The sequence below is a fragment of the Hirundo rustica genome, chromosome 7 (genome assembly GCF_015227805.2).
Source record: "Hirundo rustica isolate bHirRus1 chromosome 7, bHirRus1.pri.v3, whole genome shotgun sequence".
In the NCBI taxonomy this organism is placed as follows: domain Eukaryota; kingdom Metazoa; phylum Chordata; class Aves; order Passeriformes; family Hirundinidae; genus Hirundo; species Hirundo rustica.
In genome coordinates this window covers 19216737-19232632 of record NC_053456.1, presented here as the reverse complement: position 1 = coordinate 19232632, position 15896 = coordinate 19216737, and the positions used below count along the sequence as shown (strand labels likewise).

The window sequence follows — 15896 nt, the reverse complement described above, 5'->3', positions numbered from 1 at the left end:
ACTGGTGAGATGAGACTTACATCTGCTTCTGGATTATTGTTCTTTTCAGATTACCATCTCTCTTCAGTTGTCTTGTCCTTATTTTGTTTGTTTTATTCCAGCCTAGGATTCAGCACCCAGAGGAAAGGGCACAGTGAGAGAGAGTCCACATGACAGAAGCAATCAAAAGAACTCTCTTTAGAAGCACCATGTTTTTTTCCTTTTACTCCTGTTCATTGATAAAAAGGCAAAAGAACTTGGTTTCTTTGTATCACTCAGAAAGCTATTTCTCATAATTGAAAGATGAAGTTTGCTGAATTGTTTTTAATATACTTTCAATTGTCAGACTGCTAAGATTGGTTCTGTAGTTTTATCTCTCTGAAATTCTTTATTTGAACCATATTGGATGTTACTGTCTGTATCTGATATAGACCTTACAATATGTGACTCCATATACACTAAATAAAACCCTGCTTTTCTTTGATGGAAATACTTACTTTCAAATTCCATGCTCTGTGTTCTTTGCCAATGCCAAGACAGTGTTTCTTTCACAGCATAGTTTGGTTTTGTCATTCTGCTGAATTTCTTGATTCTTAGATACCAGTTTTTCATGAGTAACCAAAGACACTATTTTGAAAGTAATCTCATAAGAGTAATTTTGAACCTGGATCCTTGGATATCCCAACATTTTTTTGTTTGCTGCTTTATAAAATTACTTCACACTAACTTCAACTCTTTGACTCTAAGCAAAAGTCAAATGGATCAGGAGAAAATTCTTTGTAGTATTCATGCTGGAAGATGTATTTTTGATTGATTTCTTTCTCTGACGGTAATTACACGATAACAATTTTAACCAAGTTGCGGATATTTTATATCTAAAGGGCCAAAATACTTCCAAAGAGTCTCATAGTTGTATACAGGATAAATATTAATTGTCAGTAGCGCCGCCAATTGAGGAAAGGGACAACATGAAATGGTATTTTTTTAAGTTATGTGAGAGATGTGAAACAAAGAAAAATGTTAATGCTGTTTCAAATGTTTTCTCTGTTTAATCACGTTATATAATTTAGTTTTTGTGTCTTCTGACACGTGTCCTTTCAGGTATATATTCTGGACAGATTGGTTCCGTCCAGCAAAAATCATGAGGGCCTGGAGTGATGGATCCCATGCCTTGCCAATTGTCAATACAACACTAGGCTGGCCTAATGGCCTTGCCATTGACTGGAGGTAAGGTCAACACAGAAGATGGAGAACCTTTTTTTGAGCAAACGTGTTTCTTCCTTTAAACTGTTAGGGATTAAAAATAAAGGAATTATGTCAGATTGCATGCATAGGCACTCTTTTCTTGAAGACCTTATCTTTCAATTGGTTGAAAAGCCTTAAAATGTTGGGTTTTCTCAGAATCCCTCCCTACACACCCCAATAGCTTTCTGTAGATTTAAGATTATTATTTAAGAAAATGCTAGTGCTTCCTAATGGACATAATGTCACTTAAAAAGATATGACATTTTCATTATTTCTAGTTCTCTGAGACTGTACTGGGTGGATGCTTTTTTTGATAAAATTGAGCACAGCACCTTTGATGGGCTGGACCGACGGACTCTTGAACACATTACTCAGATGACTCACCCGTTTGGCCTTACTATTTTTGGAGGTAAGTCTGGCATTGAAACATATAATCTACTATTATCACAGATTTTTCTTCTCATATGGTGATCTGTGAGTCTGTGAGAGATTTTGTAATACTGGTTTTCCCAATAAAGCACTCTTGAAAGTTTCTACTAAAAATATGTATTTAGTACTTCTTGCTTGTTTTTAGAACTGGTTTTATGTGTATTTGTTTTTGAGTAATTTTAGGTCAGGTAATTCAATGTAGTGCAACAAGTCAGATATGCTGTACTAATTACAGCTTCCAAAGTGAGTTATTCATGCTGAACAGACAAAGTGAATCACCACTCCAGGAATGGTCAACATTTCAGGATTTTTAATAATTATATGTAAAGTTAGTTACTGGATTTATGTTGTGTCTGAAGAAAGATATCAGTATATGATGCTTTTTGATAGCGTATAAAAATATCTTAAAAAATGCTCTAAAATTTTCTGTGAAGTAGTCATAATGAATGACTTAAAAATGCCTAGGAATTTGAAATTCTAGTTGGGTTTGTTATATGTCAATTTCAGTAAAATTTGAGAAGGCTTTTCCTAAGTTATGTCTGTCTGTGACTGAAGGCTCAGTTTGACAGCATTATAAGTGGTGAAAGTCCTTTTGTCTTTTTCATGAAACAATCATGAAAAAAGGTTAAATTTTTATGAAAAGTCTTCTAGGGTTTTTTGATGATGCCTGATATTTTATGTGATATTTCTATATAATATGTTAAATATTTTTCGAAACAGGTTATGCCTATTTCACTGATTGGAGGCTTGGTGGAATAGTTCGAGTGAGGAAGTCTGACGGAGGAGAAATGACTGTTATTAGGAGGGGCATTAGTAACATTATGCACGTTAAAGCATACGATGCTCATTCCCAAATAGGTGAGCCACTTTCTAGTACAGAGGGAGGATGTAAAATAGGGAATAAGAGACAAAATGTCAGGAAGCAAATTTCCAGTTTCAATTCTATAAATGGCTTTGCTGAATCATAACTGATGTGCAAGGGAGGCAGCACAGGCACTTGTAATCACACGTTGTATATTTAACTGCTTTGTGACTGGATGCAATTTCCCACTACCCCTTCTGTTACTGTACTTAACAACCAACCAAAATGAAATTAGGATTCCATTGTGTTTTGTGTAATTGTATCATCAACTACAACTTCATATTTCTCCTTTTCTGGTAGAAGTCTTAGTTAAATGAAATTATTTATTTTGAGGAATTGGGTAAATGTTTATAAATCAAATTACTGTTCTTCAAATAATTACTATGTAAAAATCACTCATTTTATCTTATTTTCTTATTCTCTTAAATGCTATGCAATTCTGTGATCTAAGCCATTTGGTATTGTAGTTAATTTTGTGAAACAGCCAATGCACTCATAAAACATGTGATTAAACCTAAGGCTCACTGACTACAATCCAAAGATTTTATTTGGTCTCACAGCCTTGGTCAGACAGAGGTTCTCATTTTTGGTAGTATACTTATTTCCAGACAGTTGCTGAAAATTGTCAGAAAATTGGGTGAAATTTAATAGTACGTTTTCGACTTCAACATTTGTGTCAAGGAAGAGTATATGGAATGCAACACTTCTTTCGTGTTACTGCTACTATTGCTGTCGATGAACTTGTCCGTGTTTTTCAGTGTCTGCAAAACCAGGACTTACTACAGCACTTTTGTTTTACAGTTATGCACTTTTAATAGTTCCCGAGATGTTATCTGTAGTGTGTACATTGATCTTCTCTATCACTTTTTAAGGGTCTAACTACTGTAATAGAGGAACAAATCCCAATGGAGACTGCAGCCATTTCTGCTTCCCCGTACCAAACTTCCAGAGAGTTTGTGGGTGTCCTTATGGCATGAAGCTGGCTCCAAATCAACTGACATGTGTTGAAGATCCATCCAATGAGCCACCCACTTTGCAGTGTGGCTCTTACTCATTTTCCTGTGGTAATGGAAGATGTGTGCCTCGATACTATCAGTGTGATGGTGTCGATGATTGCCATGATAACAGTGATGAACAAAACTGTGGTTCTTTAAGTAAGTAATCCCTGTAATCTACAGTTAGTGTTCCTTGTCTGCAGATGCTTCTTCAGCAGCAGATATGTCATAAAAGTTAATTCTTTTAAATCATGAACAAAAGAACAGGACACAGTAGTAAAATGTGCTCCCTAATGCATAGGACTAACTAGTATGACTGAGGTATAAACTGTTTCTTACTAATGGGCCATTTTAGAATAACTAGAATATCTGTTGGGGAAAAGTATAAAGGAAATGGTTGCTAGAAGAAGTTACTTTTCTTGTTCCTTAGATTTCTGTGGAGTGCTTAACTGTTTAATTTTTTTATTGCTTCCTGCAGTTTAAAAAAAGTTTGTAAGTATTCTGTTCAGTTCTGCAATGTGTTGCATAGCAGACATTTTAATTCTAAGCAATGTGCACTTTATAATTTGATGTCTATTTTAGGCATTTTGTAAGGGTAATTAATGTACTGATAACTGCTGCAGGAAAGGCAAATTTTTGAGACCTTTATAAAGACTTTTTTGTGTGTGTTTTTGTTTTGTTTTGTTTTGTTTTGTTTTGTTTTGTTTTGTTTTCCCCCCCAGACAATACTTGTGCTTCTTCAGCTTTTACCTGTGCCAGTGGACAGTGTATTCCGGGCCACTGGCATTGTGATAAACATAATGACTGTTTTGATGGCAGCGATGAATTGCATTGTCCTACACAAGGCCCCTCTTCATGCCCTGCAACCCAGTTCACCTGTGATAATAGAAGATGTATTCCAAGAATCTGGCTATGTGATACTGATAATGACTGTGGTGATGGCTCAGATGAAAAAAACTGCAGTGAGTGTCATGACTATCTGTTGTTTTTATAGTCAGCTACGCATATCTACATAGATCTGTTGGTATAAGGCTGATAAATGAAATAGGGAAAAAGGGGCTTGTATCTAAGAATGATATTTTGTAGTCCTTAAGATGTGGAAAACTTGTCTAATTTGAAGTTCCAGGGCAAAGTGGAGTGCAGAAAAAGAATTAAAAAAAAGAAAAAAGGGGGGAAATGTAATGTAATCATGGTGCTGCATAATGTCATCCACTGTAATTAGCAAAAAGCAGTTAAAGCTGAGATGTCCCAAACACCTTCTTCATGAGTAGTCTCAGTGATCGCTAATGGTGTAGTCTGCTAACCTGGGCTGGAATTTCTTACCAGAATTAAGATAGTAGCTTTTTCATATACTTTCTTTTGAATTGTTTATCACTACATGGAATCTTTTGGGTATTTTTCCACAAGCCCAAGCCTACATATAAATGAAAAATTACCTAATATTAATTTATTAGTGCTTGTAATTTATATGATTGCTAGTTGCTGCATTATAAGCTGCAAATTAGGGATAATGTTTTCCTACTTTCTCGGCAGTATGCTGATTTCAGAAGAGAGGAAAGAAAGACTTTAGCATTTATTGTTATTCTTAATAGCTTTTGCAGGTACTTGTGAACCTGGGCAATTCCAGTGTCCAGACCATCGCTGTATTGACCCCTTCTATGTCTGCGATGGAGACAAAGATTGTATAGATGGTGCTGATGAGCATGACTGCAGTAAGTGTAACTTACTTTGTTGAATGCCTCTTTATTGTTTCCTCACACTTGCCCCAAAGGAGTCTTTGGTGGCCTCACATTACCAGCTCCAAGACAGCAGCATGCATGATAAACCTATCCATGAATTAACCCTGTGTGTGATGCTTCTGATCTCTGGGCTGGTTGTGGAGGGCTGAAACCTGTTTCCTCTCTTTTCTGTGAATTACAAAATTACTGCATTTTCTGTGTCTCAGGGAAATTATGGTCTTCAGTGGAATTGATACCATATCAGACTCAGGCACCTGTAGGGTAAATCTGATGCAATGTAGCACTGTAAAATAAATAAATAACATTCAATATTTTTAAATTTTGTAGTATATAACTGCAGTGCTACAGAGTTTAAATGTCGAAGTGGAGACCAGTGTATCAGCACCTACTACCAGTGTGATGGTGTTTTTGACTGTAACGATCATTCAGATGAGGCTGATTGCCGTAAGTACATTGATGCTGAAAGAAAGACTTCAGTTATTAAGTGGTGCTTCTAGAAATTTTTTTTTAATCTTCTATGTCAAATATTGTCCTTGAAATCTTAATATTCTTTCCAGGGAAACTTGTCTTTACATCATTTTCCTGAGCAGGAATTTCAAACACAGGTTCCAGCGCAAGAATATCATAGAATCATAGAGTAGCTTGGGTTGGAAGGAACCTTAAAGATCATCTAATTTCAACTCCCCTGCCATGGGCAGGGACACCTTTCACTAGACCAGGTTGCTCAAAGGCCCATCTCACCTGGTCTTGAACACTTCCAAGGATATGGCATCCAGAACTTCTCTGGAAAACCTGTTCCAGTGCCTCACCTTCCTCACAGTAAAGAATTTATTCCTAAGTCTGTTTTCTTTCAGTTTGAAGCCATTCCTCTTTGTCCTGTAACTACGTGCCCTTGTAAAAATTTTCTCCCCGTCTTTCAGTACCTGAAGGGAGCATATAAGAAAGGCCAACCCTATAAGAAAGGGTTACCCCTAAGCTTACTGTTTTCTAGGCTGAACAATTTCAATTCTTTTAGTCTTTTCTTGTAGGAGAGGTGCTTCATTCCTCTAATCATCTTGGAATAGACTAAGTCGATTGTGCTGGCAAGAGCAGATGGTCCAAGTAGGGAGGAGAGTTTGCATTCCTTTTGGCTGTAAAATTTTGTTTTACTTGGCTTTTTAGTCCTATGATTTTAAAGTAAAATTAGATCTATTAATCTGAAAAACCTGGTATTCATGAGAGTTAGAATGAAACTTTTTTTTGAGTAATTTTTTACACTTGAATTACTTAAAGTGTTACAACACAGGGTGGTGAAAGAAAAACTGATGTTTTGTACCTTTGGACAGGTACATAGGTGTAAATATGTGCTTGCTCAAAGTATAACAGTAGTTGAATGCCTTGTTGACCACAATGTAAAGTAGGATTAAGTTGATCTGATTTTGAAATGTCAAGTAGATTGACTGACTGGGATTCTATGGCCTGATCCAAGAGAAATACAGTTCTTAATAGCACTGTAAGAGATGAACTGAACATAGTGGTTTTGCTTCTCTGTCTAAAATTGAAACAACTTCTGAACTGCTGAATGTCACTGTTCTAGCTACAAGACCACCAGGGATGTGCCACCAGAATGAATTCCAGTGTCAGTCAGATGGCAGTTGTGTTCCTGATAACTGGGAATGTGATGGCCATCTTGATTGTGCAGATGGCTCAGATGAACATCATAGATGTCCTGCCAGAACGTGTCCTCCATCGCTTTTCCGCTGTGATAATGGCAATTGTGTGTATCGAGCATGGATCTGTGATGGTGATAACGACTGCAGGGATATGAGTGATGAGAGAGATTGTCCAACTCAACCTTTCCGGTGCCCCAGCTGGCAGTGGCAGTGTCCAGGTCACAGTATCTGTGTGAATCTCAGCAAAGTGTGTGATAATTCTGCTGATTGTCCTAATGGAGCTGATGAATCCCCATTGTGCAGTAAGTTACTGTTCAAGCATCTACTATAGACCGTGTGTTATGTCTTCAGAAAGAAATGGAATATTCAGCATGCTTTATTTAATGTCATAATGTTTCTAGCAGAAATATGAGCACAGTGTAATTTGAGCTCAAATTTCTAAGTGGAACTTGCTTTCAGTGCGAAGAGACTACAATGATGACCAAGGAATTAATTTGCTAGGTTCAAATGTGCTCTGAATTCCAGTGTGACTTCCACTGACTTTAGATTTTTATATAACTACATGGGAATGAACTTTGTGTTCCTGAACACATTCACTAAAGCATAGTATGCTTTAAATTCAGATGAAATGTGATTCAGTCCTTAATATTCTCTTTTAAATTTTTAACTTCAAGAATCATGATCATTAAAATCATTAAAATCAAGAAGTTTATATGTAGCCACAATTTGTATTTATGTTGATTATGAATTGATTTAAATATAATCTTTTTCTTTCCTTCTTTCTTCCTTCTTCTCTTTAATCAATGCACATTCTCAGATGAACCCCAGCCAGGTATGATTATAAACTATTTTAAATTATTATTTATACAGCTTTAGGTTTGGAGTGGTAAAGTAAATTTTCATGTATTTCTGGCTATTTTTGAAAAAGTTGTTGTATGTACTTAGCCTTCTGTTTGGCATTCATTTGATGGGATTCAGTACATGCGATGTTGTTACCTGCCTTTATGTGCGCTGTGTATGTTGTATTTTGCATAAGGATCATACCCCATTCTCCCACTGCATAACTGATGATTCTGCAGTCTTTTTAGCAGCAATCTTAGGATAATAATGCAATTGTAAAGACTTAAATTTATCACAGGAAGCCTTTGTTGACTATTTGCTTATCTCTTTCCTCAACCCAACTTCAGATCAGGAAAGCTGCTCTGACAATAATGCTGGCTGCACTCATGAGTGTATTCAAGGACCTTTTGGAGCTCAGTGTACCTGTCCTATTGGATACCAACTTGCGAATGACTACAAGACCTGTGAAGATATTAATGAATGTGACCCTCCAGGCTTTTGTAGTCAGCACTGTTACAATGAGAGAGGGTCTTTTAGGTGTTATTGTGATGAAGGATACATTCTAGAAGCCAATGGGAGGACTTGTAAAGCAGCAGGTGAGAAACATTGATGTCAATCTAAAGAATGACAGCAGTGTCAGAAAACTGTCCAGCTTTGTGTCTCAGTTTGAAAGACAGGTGTCTGCTAAGGAAGGTGGGAACCTCCCTTGGAATGGAAAATATGACCCCCTTTCCTCTGAATTATTATACCTTTGAAATTAAGGGGCTTTCAGGCAAAGATATGGGAAAAGGAATGATAGTTCTTTATTAATATATATACACGTATGTATACATATAACAAGACAAACAACAACCATGGCAGCAGCAGCAAAGCAAACCAGAAACGCAGTGCCCGCCTTCTCAGGGCTGCAGGCGCTTCCCCTTTGGTGCAGTGACAGTCCCAGCCGGCAGGGGGCGCTGCTGGCTCCCGGCCGGGCAGGGCCGCTGCGGTGATTCCCTTGCGCCTGCAGGGGGCGCTGCTGGCTCCCGGCCGGGCAGGGCCAGTGCGGTGATTCCCTTGCGCCTGCAGGGGGCGCTGCTGGCTCCCGGCCGGGCAGGGCGAGTGCGGTGATTCCCTTGCGCCTGCAGGGGGCGCTGCTGGCTCCCGGCTGGGCAGGGCCGGTGCGGTGATTCCCTTGCGCCTGCAGGGGGCGCTGCTGGCTCCCGGCCAGGCAGGGCCGGTGCGGTGATTCCATTGCGCCTGCAGGGGGCGCTGCTGGCTCCCGGCCGGGCAGGGCCGGTGCGGTGATTCCCTTGCGCCTGCAGGGGGCACTGTGGCGGGAGCGGCCCCCTCACAGGGTAATGGCGGGCGGGCTGGATGGCGAAATGGGCTGCAGCAGGAACTGCGGAGCGGCGGCTGCGATGGCAGAGACAGCAGACCCCAGAGTAGCAAATGAAATGTATCGAAATGTGTCAGCAATGCTGCAGCTGTAGCAGGAGCTGTGGGGGTTTCTGGTAGGCAGGGGTATGGGATTGAGTATTGCGAAAAACCCAGAGCAGTGACAGAAAAATGGCGGGGCTGGGCGGTGGTGACCTGGCTCCAGAACATGGCCCGGAGAGGCTCTTTTGGAGGGGGCTCGGTGTCCCAGGTTTTCCCCTGAGGCACTCAGGTAGATGGTGCGGGTCCTTTCTAGTGAGGTGAGGTGTTAATAAGGTCCCAGTTCAATAGCGGCTCTTACACCACAGTATGGAAGAAGCAGTACAGGGCTGGGTGGCTGCAGTGGCAACAGCTCCACCGACCTGTCCTCCTTCTATGCGGACAGCAGGAGCCAAGCCCAGCCCCTCACCCCCCAGCCAAAATCTCGTGGCACTGCTGCCCTTCCCAAGAGAATGCCCCTCAGCCAGCTGCACTCATCCCCCTTTTCCTTGGCTATATAATTTGTCTCTCTTAAGTACCAGTTGTTATTGTCTCTTAGCAACAAATGGGATAAAATTTCCTGAGAGAAAGCAACAAAAGGAAAGATCCTAACCCCCATTGTGACATTGTTCTCTTTTAAAAGAGCTGATGTAAACAGCCACTTATAGCTGTTCATGGCAGATGTTCTTGAGAATTAAAACTGTCAGCTGAGGGGTTAATTAGAAACTAATATTTCAATGACATAATATATTTAAATGAACACTGCTATTTTTAGCCTGCAGTGGTCAAAAATAATGTTTTGAAGAAAAACAATGTCAGAGACTTGTAAGCCATAGACCAAAATTAACTGTTCATAAAAGGTCAATGCTCACAACGTATTTAAATCCCAGCCTTTCATAAGACTTAGCTGGTGCATATGCTATACTTTGCTCGTTTGTAAGGAGCAAACATCACTGATGGAGCCTAGATGCCAGTTGTTCTCTGTCTCTTACGTAGTACGCTGACAGGGTAGAGGAGCCATATACCCAGTGGAATTTGTCTCTACCATATCCCTGGTTTAGGGATATGGTCAGGTTGTGGAAGACACTTTTATTTTCCCTGCACATAAGCTTGGCCATTACTAATAGGGAGTTTCTTTTACTTTGCCGTTGTTATGGTTGCTACTATGCAGTTGTTTTTGAGCATCTTATGTGTGGCAATCTATGGCTTTCCTGTAATCTCTTTCTTCTCCCTTGATTCCACATGGTCTAAAAAAAGAGAAGGTGGGTTACAAAGGGGGGTGACTAGCTGAGTAGATTAATTGGAGGTACCAAAAACTTCGGAAGTTGTGTCAGGAATGGGACATGAAAGTGGTTTACGGAGGAATGAGTGTTGGATGTCAGCAGCAAACTGGTTAGACAATGGGGAATAGGACCTAAGGTCCAGATAGGAGCCTGGAAGGGAAGTCTGTAGAAAGAGTTACGGAGAAAAGCCAAGGCAGATTTAAAAGTCAGGATGGACAGACTGGATCTGATACTGTATCTTGGCCTGAGAACTGATTTGAATTTTTCCTTTCAATATGGATATCTAGATACTAGTTTTGATGCTATAAAGTCGTGTTAAATTACTCAGTGTTTCTTTTTCTCCCAGTTACTGTTGAATAGCTCATTGGTTTATTTTAATTTCTATTCCTTTGACAGAATCGGGGAATTTTCTTTTGCTGGTGGCAAGTCGTAACCAAATCGTTGTGGATAACATCACTTCTCAGTCACACAGTATTTATTCTCTGGTTCGGGATGGGACAAATATTGTGGCTATTGATTTTGATTCAATCACAGATCGTATCTTTTGGTCTGATACAACACAGGATAAAATTTGGAGTGCTTATCAAAATGGGACTGACCGAAAAATAGTAAGTTTTGCCGAGTAAGTTTTCTTGTCTCTTATGGAGAGAAAAAGACACTGTATCTTCAGTTAACAAAGGGGAAGAGAGAAACCCAAATATAGTAAGAAGGGAGATAACAGAGACTGATAACTTTGTAGATGCTAAGCTAACATTTCACATTGCTGTTTGAAAAAGGAAACTGAATGCTTTCAAGAAGCCCTTTTTTAAACATCAAAATGTAAGCTGTTTTTTCGATTACTAATTTATAACTTCTTCAGTAGACCTGCTGAAGTTAGTAGGAATGTTTGGGTTTATGCTTTGCCATCATTTTGAATATGTACAATGTGATTCATTCTGCATAATAGACCTAGAAACTACTGAAAACTTGGTTCATTATTTTCCATATCTATAGAAATGCAAAGGGTAAAATTTAATATAATCCTTTTTTTCCTCCCTCCCTCCCACTTGCTACTTTGTTATTAAACAGGTGTTCGACAGTGGTGTCACTGTGACGGAAAGTATAGCGGTAGATTGGGTGGGTCGTAACCTTTACTGGACAGACTTTGTTCTGGAAACAATTGAAGTCTCCAAAATGGATGGGAGCCACAGGACTGTGCTGATCAGTGAAAATATAACAAACCCGAGAGGTCTAGTGTTAGATCCCAGAACTGAGTAAGAATTTTCAATTTTTTTTTATAAAGATGCTTATTTTATGATGTAACTATTAAAATTTCAGACATGCCCAATTTGTATTGGAATTGTAAATGAAAAGTGGAAGCAACAACTTAAAATAATTCAGTGTGTTTGCAGAGCTGATTAATATTTCAAGTAATGATGTAATTACTGGTGATATGTTGCTCTCTTTCAGTGTAACAAGATGTCTTTTTACCTGTAAAAGGTTTTTTCACATTTTCTTCCTGGTTAAGAAGTATTAATTCAAAATTATGATGTATCACTTCAGTTGGTGGTATAACACAAACTTATATCTGATTTAATGTCATATGCCTACCTTCATAGCCCCAAGTCTAAAGTAATCATCTAAGATCGTATTGTTATCACAAAAGCACCTTCCCATTTCAGACAGCAAGTGGTATAGACTTAATGTGATGATTTGAACTGTTCATGTACAAAATTTTACTCTTTTTTTGAGGTCTTCAATGTCTTGAACTCTGTTTACTGCCAGTTTCAGTGCTGTTAACATTATCAATGCATAGCTGTTAGAGTATAAGCCTGTGTGAAATTATTATATAGCAACTGGAGAATGATATGATAATCAGCATTAAAAACCAGTGACACCAGTAGTTTCTATATGCTGCTATTATTGACAAATAGAAACAACAGTAGAAGTATCATAATAATTTTTGTAACAGGAATTACTGTAATATCTTATGTAAGCATGTTGCCAAAATAAATTATTTCCGTATCATTGTGTAGGACTGTTCTTAGAAAGATTACTTCTATTTTTTTGGCCAATGACTCTTTATGTAATGTTTCTCAATAAGCAGCTAGGTTTTTTCCCAGATTGCTAACCATGAGTTACTTTTTTCAGTGCTCATGTAATGTTCTGGACAGACTGGGGCCAAAATCCTCGAATTGAAAAAGCCAGCATGGATGGGAAAATGCGCTCAGTGATTATTAATAATAAAATCTACTGGCCCAATGGACTTTCCATTGATTATCCAAATAAACTTCTCTATTTTGCTGATGCTTATCTTGATTATATAGATTTCTGTGATTACAATGGAAACAACAGACGACAGGTGGTTGCAAGTGATCTGGTAAGACATTAATAAGGAAATGTTGTTTTCCCATGTCCCTGCTGATAGTACTTAAGAATATATTATCATTGTCATATATTTGGGTGTATTTTTCTTCAAAATACTTGAGTGAAGCAGATGTGCAGTATTTTATCTGCCTCCTGCTGCTGGAAAAAGAGAAACTGCATATCCTGTTCCGTTTCCCAAGAGATCTTCAGCAGTCTGGGGCTGCATGTAGACTTAATGCTTTAGATCATTCTCGTCTGTTCTGTCTGCATGTATGAAATCTGAAGGTGACATCTGACAGTGCTGCTACTAGGTGGTGCATTTCCCTCAGGCAACTATAGTACAAAAATCCTGGAGAAACTTTTCCTGGTCTTTTTTGAGTGATTATTGCTACTATTCTTGACAGCAGTGAAAGGTTTTGTGCTACTACTTGCTGTGTGCAGCAGCTCCATCAAGACCATCCCTCTTACAGTCTATCTCCCAGAGCTACTGAAGCGGTTGCTGGCTGTCTGAAGTGCTGCTGGCAGCTTGTAGCACTGTCTTTTTACCTGCACAATAGTGCAGATGTTCAGCTGGTACACAGAAACTGGTATCGATAACTAGGTGAATGTTTTCAGTAATTGACACTTGGGGCTTTTCTTTTGGCTGGAGAGACAATTAGTATGGAATAGGAGCCAAGGCAATCTCTCCATTCCTGGTTGTCTGAAATCTAGATAAACTACCTTCTTGGATCCTCTGGTAAATTTTGGGGGAGCCTGTCAGGTATGCAGGTACTTGTCAGGTCTGTAATTCTTACTAGACATTTCATCTTGCACTTTTGAAAATACACAGTTGGCTCTTTATCTGTGGGTTCTGCTTTTTAGTTTCCAATTCTCTTAATTTCACAGGGTCTATGTAGCATTCTATTTTTTAAAAAATATATTTTCCTCATTATTAGTGTATTATTTTTAGACAATAGATGATATTTCTTTTTTTTTTTTTCTGAAAAAGTCATTTGAGACACAGTTGCTTCATTATTTATTTATTTTGAAATTATCCTCACCTCTGTTATTACTTCATTGCGAGCTTTACATATGCAAATCTCCAGAAGTAAATTGGTAATCAACCTTGCCTTTTTAGATATTGCAGCATCCACATGGTCTAACTGTCTTTGAAGATTTTGTGTACTGGAGTGACCGCTATACTAATCGAGTAATTCGGGCCAATAAATGGCATGGAGGAAACCAGACAGTTATGATTTATAATATTCACCAGCCTTTGGGTCTTGTGGCAGTCCATCCTGTAAAGCAGCCTGATGGTAAGTTCATCAAAACAACTTTGATAATTGCAGAAATAAGCATGCAAGTAGTGGCATGCATTGGAACACCAAGAATCAGTCTTTTCAGCAAATGGGTTGGGTTAAAACAAGCAAATAATTCATACTATTGACTTGCAACTGTTCAGTCTGGTGTTAGGGAAAGTAACCACCGAGACAGCATTTCAGGATGATGGCTAGCCAGAAAGAATAATAAGGAAGTAGTATGCGCCATTTTCTTCACTTTGTTCTGAATTTTTTTACAAGACAATTGAAGCATTTTTGGAAAGCATTTTAATTAAAAAAAATTCTCTCTGTGCCATACAAGATTCAATTTCTTGTGCAGTAATAATTCTTTTTGAAAAAATTACTGTCATCCACCTTCTATGAAAGTACTTCTACATTACTTTAGTCAGTGAAACAATAATGATAAATAGACCCCTTCATTGCATTAAGTATTCTCTCTGAGATCTTGTGCAGGTGATCTCTTGCAGCTGAAAGGCTGTAAAAAAACCCAAAATTATTTCTGTTAGGTAGGGATCTTTCATATCAGACTCTTTTTTTTTTTTTTTTTTTTTTTAAATTCCATGGCATGACTTGAAGAGTGGGAAGCATGTTGATATGAATATTATCTTTCAGCTTTAGTTATATTTCTTGTGTATGGAGTTTTTCCAGCTAATAGATATTAATTTTTTTTTCTTTTTTTTCCTTGAAATACACCCCCATGCCAGGGAAGGTGGAGACTTGCATCTCAGTAAGGCACTAGTACTTTCAGTGCTGGATTTGTTTTGGAACAAAACCTTCCTCGGACATATTTAGAACTAAAGCCATGTATTCTCCCTGCAAATGGTTCAGTTAGCAGGGCATAGCATTAATTTATACATCATATTTATGGTTTGGGAGGTTTTATTTTGCAACCCAAGGTTTAAAAGACTTTCTGTCCCTTGAGATTTTTTTTTTTCTTTTTCTTCATTGTATTTAGTACACTTTATAATTTTTCATTCTGAATTATTCTATTGTACTATATGTGGCACTTTATGTGTCTAGGCAAAAAAGGAGGGAATAGAGCACTTGCAGAAGAGCAAAACATACTGATGTTGACAAATGAAGAATTTATTCCATGCTGATTGAAATTCTGGTTGCAGTAATAAAACTGTCATCCACTCTTCTATTTTGTAAATCATTAGATCTTACACTTAACAGAGTTTATATTCTTTATACTCGTGCCAGTTTTCTTACAGTTTGAGTTCTGAGTTTATGCCATTATTTTATTGTCATGTTAATTTGTTTTCAGTTCTTGTTAATTTATATTTTAGTAACAATTGTATAAATTCCTGTAAGTTCAAAGCTTTTTAGAATAAAGTCTACTGCAATTGCTAAGGGTGTACTCAAAATCTGATTTTTTGTTCTCTTATGAAGATTAATCATTCTAAATAATCTTCAGCAGCAAGTTTGTGGAAGTTATTTAGGTTGAATTTTAGTGTATAGTAATAATAGCAATCAGGAGAGGCCTTCAATGTCTTTTTTTTACATTTTACAACTTTAGACTGACAGTTTCAAAATGATCTAAGAAATTCAGCATTGAATTCCCACTATTTTTGAACAGGACATTGCAGCTATTTTCTCTTTAGTTTCTCCAAGAAGTTTCAGCAAATAATTTAAATCCCTCATCTAGAGGGTTTATTATAATCAAGGACTGCAGATCCCACAGGTTTCTCCATACAGTTCAGAAAAGTTTGAAATGGAGTTTTAAAATTTTTTTATGGTGCATAGAAGTTACAAAGATCACTGTGATAATGTACTAGTTTTCCATGGAAAATTGAATCCTGTTATGAGTAC

At 38.0% G+C, this 15896-nt stretch overlaps 1 protein-coding gene across 1 annotated transcript in view; it reads left to right on the top strand.

The window, feature by feature from the left end:
* LRP2 (LDL receptor related protein 2) overlaps positions 1-15896 on the top strand; it is a 119858-nt gene that overhangs the window by 49237 nt on the left and 54725 nt on the right. Inside the window, exons 18-30 of the mRNA XM_040069821.1 lie at positions 1081-1206; positions 1503-1633; positions 2374-2511; positions 3388-3669; positions 4233-4472; positions 5103-5222; positions 5577-5693; positions 6826-7203; positions 8089-8337; positions 10816-11027; positions 11488-11672; positions 12550-12778; positions 13883-14060. Coding sequence (XP_039925755.1) covers positions 1081-1206; positions 1503-1633; positions 2374-2511; positions 3388-3669; positions 4233-4472; positions 5103-5222; positions 5577-5693; positions 6826-7203; positions 8089-8337; positions 10816-11027; positions 11488-11672; positions 12550-12778; positions 13883-14060 — 2585 coding nt within the window. The remainder of the gene's footprint in view (positions 1-1080; positions 1207-1502; positions 1634-2373; positions 2512-3387; positions 3670-4232; positions 4473-5102; positions 5223-5576; positions 5694-6825; positions 7204-8088; positions 8338-10815; positions 11028-11487; positions 11673-12549; positions 12779-13882; positions 14061-15896) is intronic.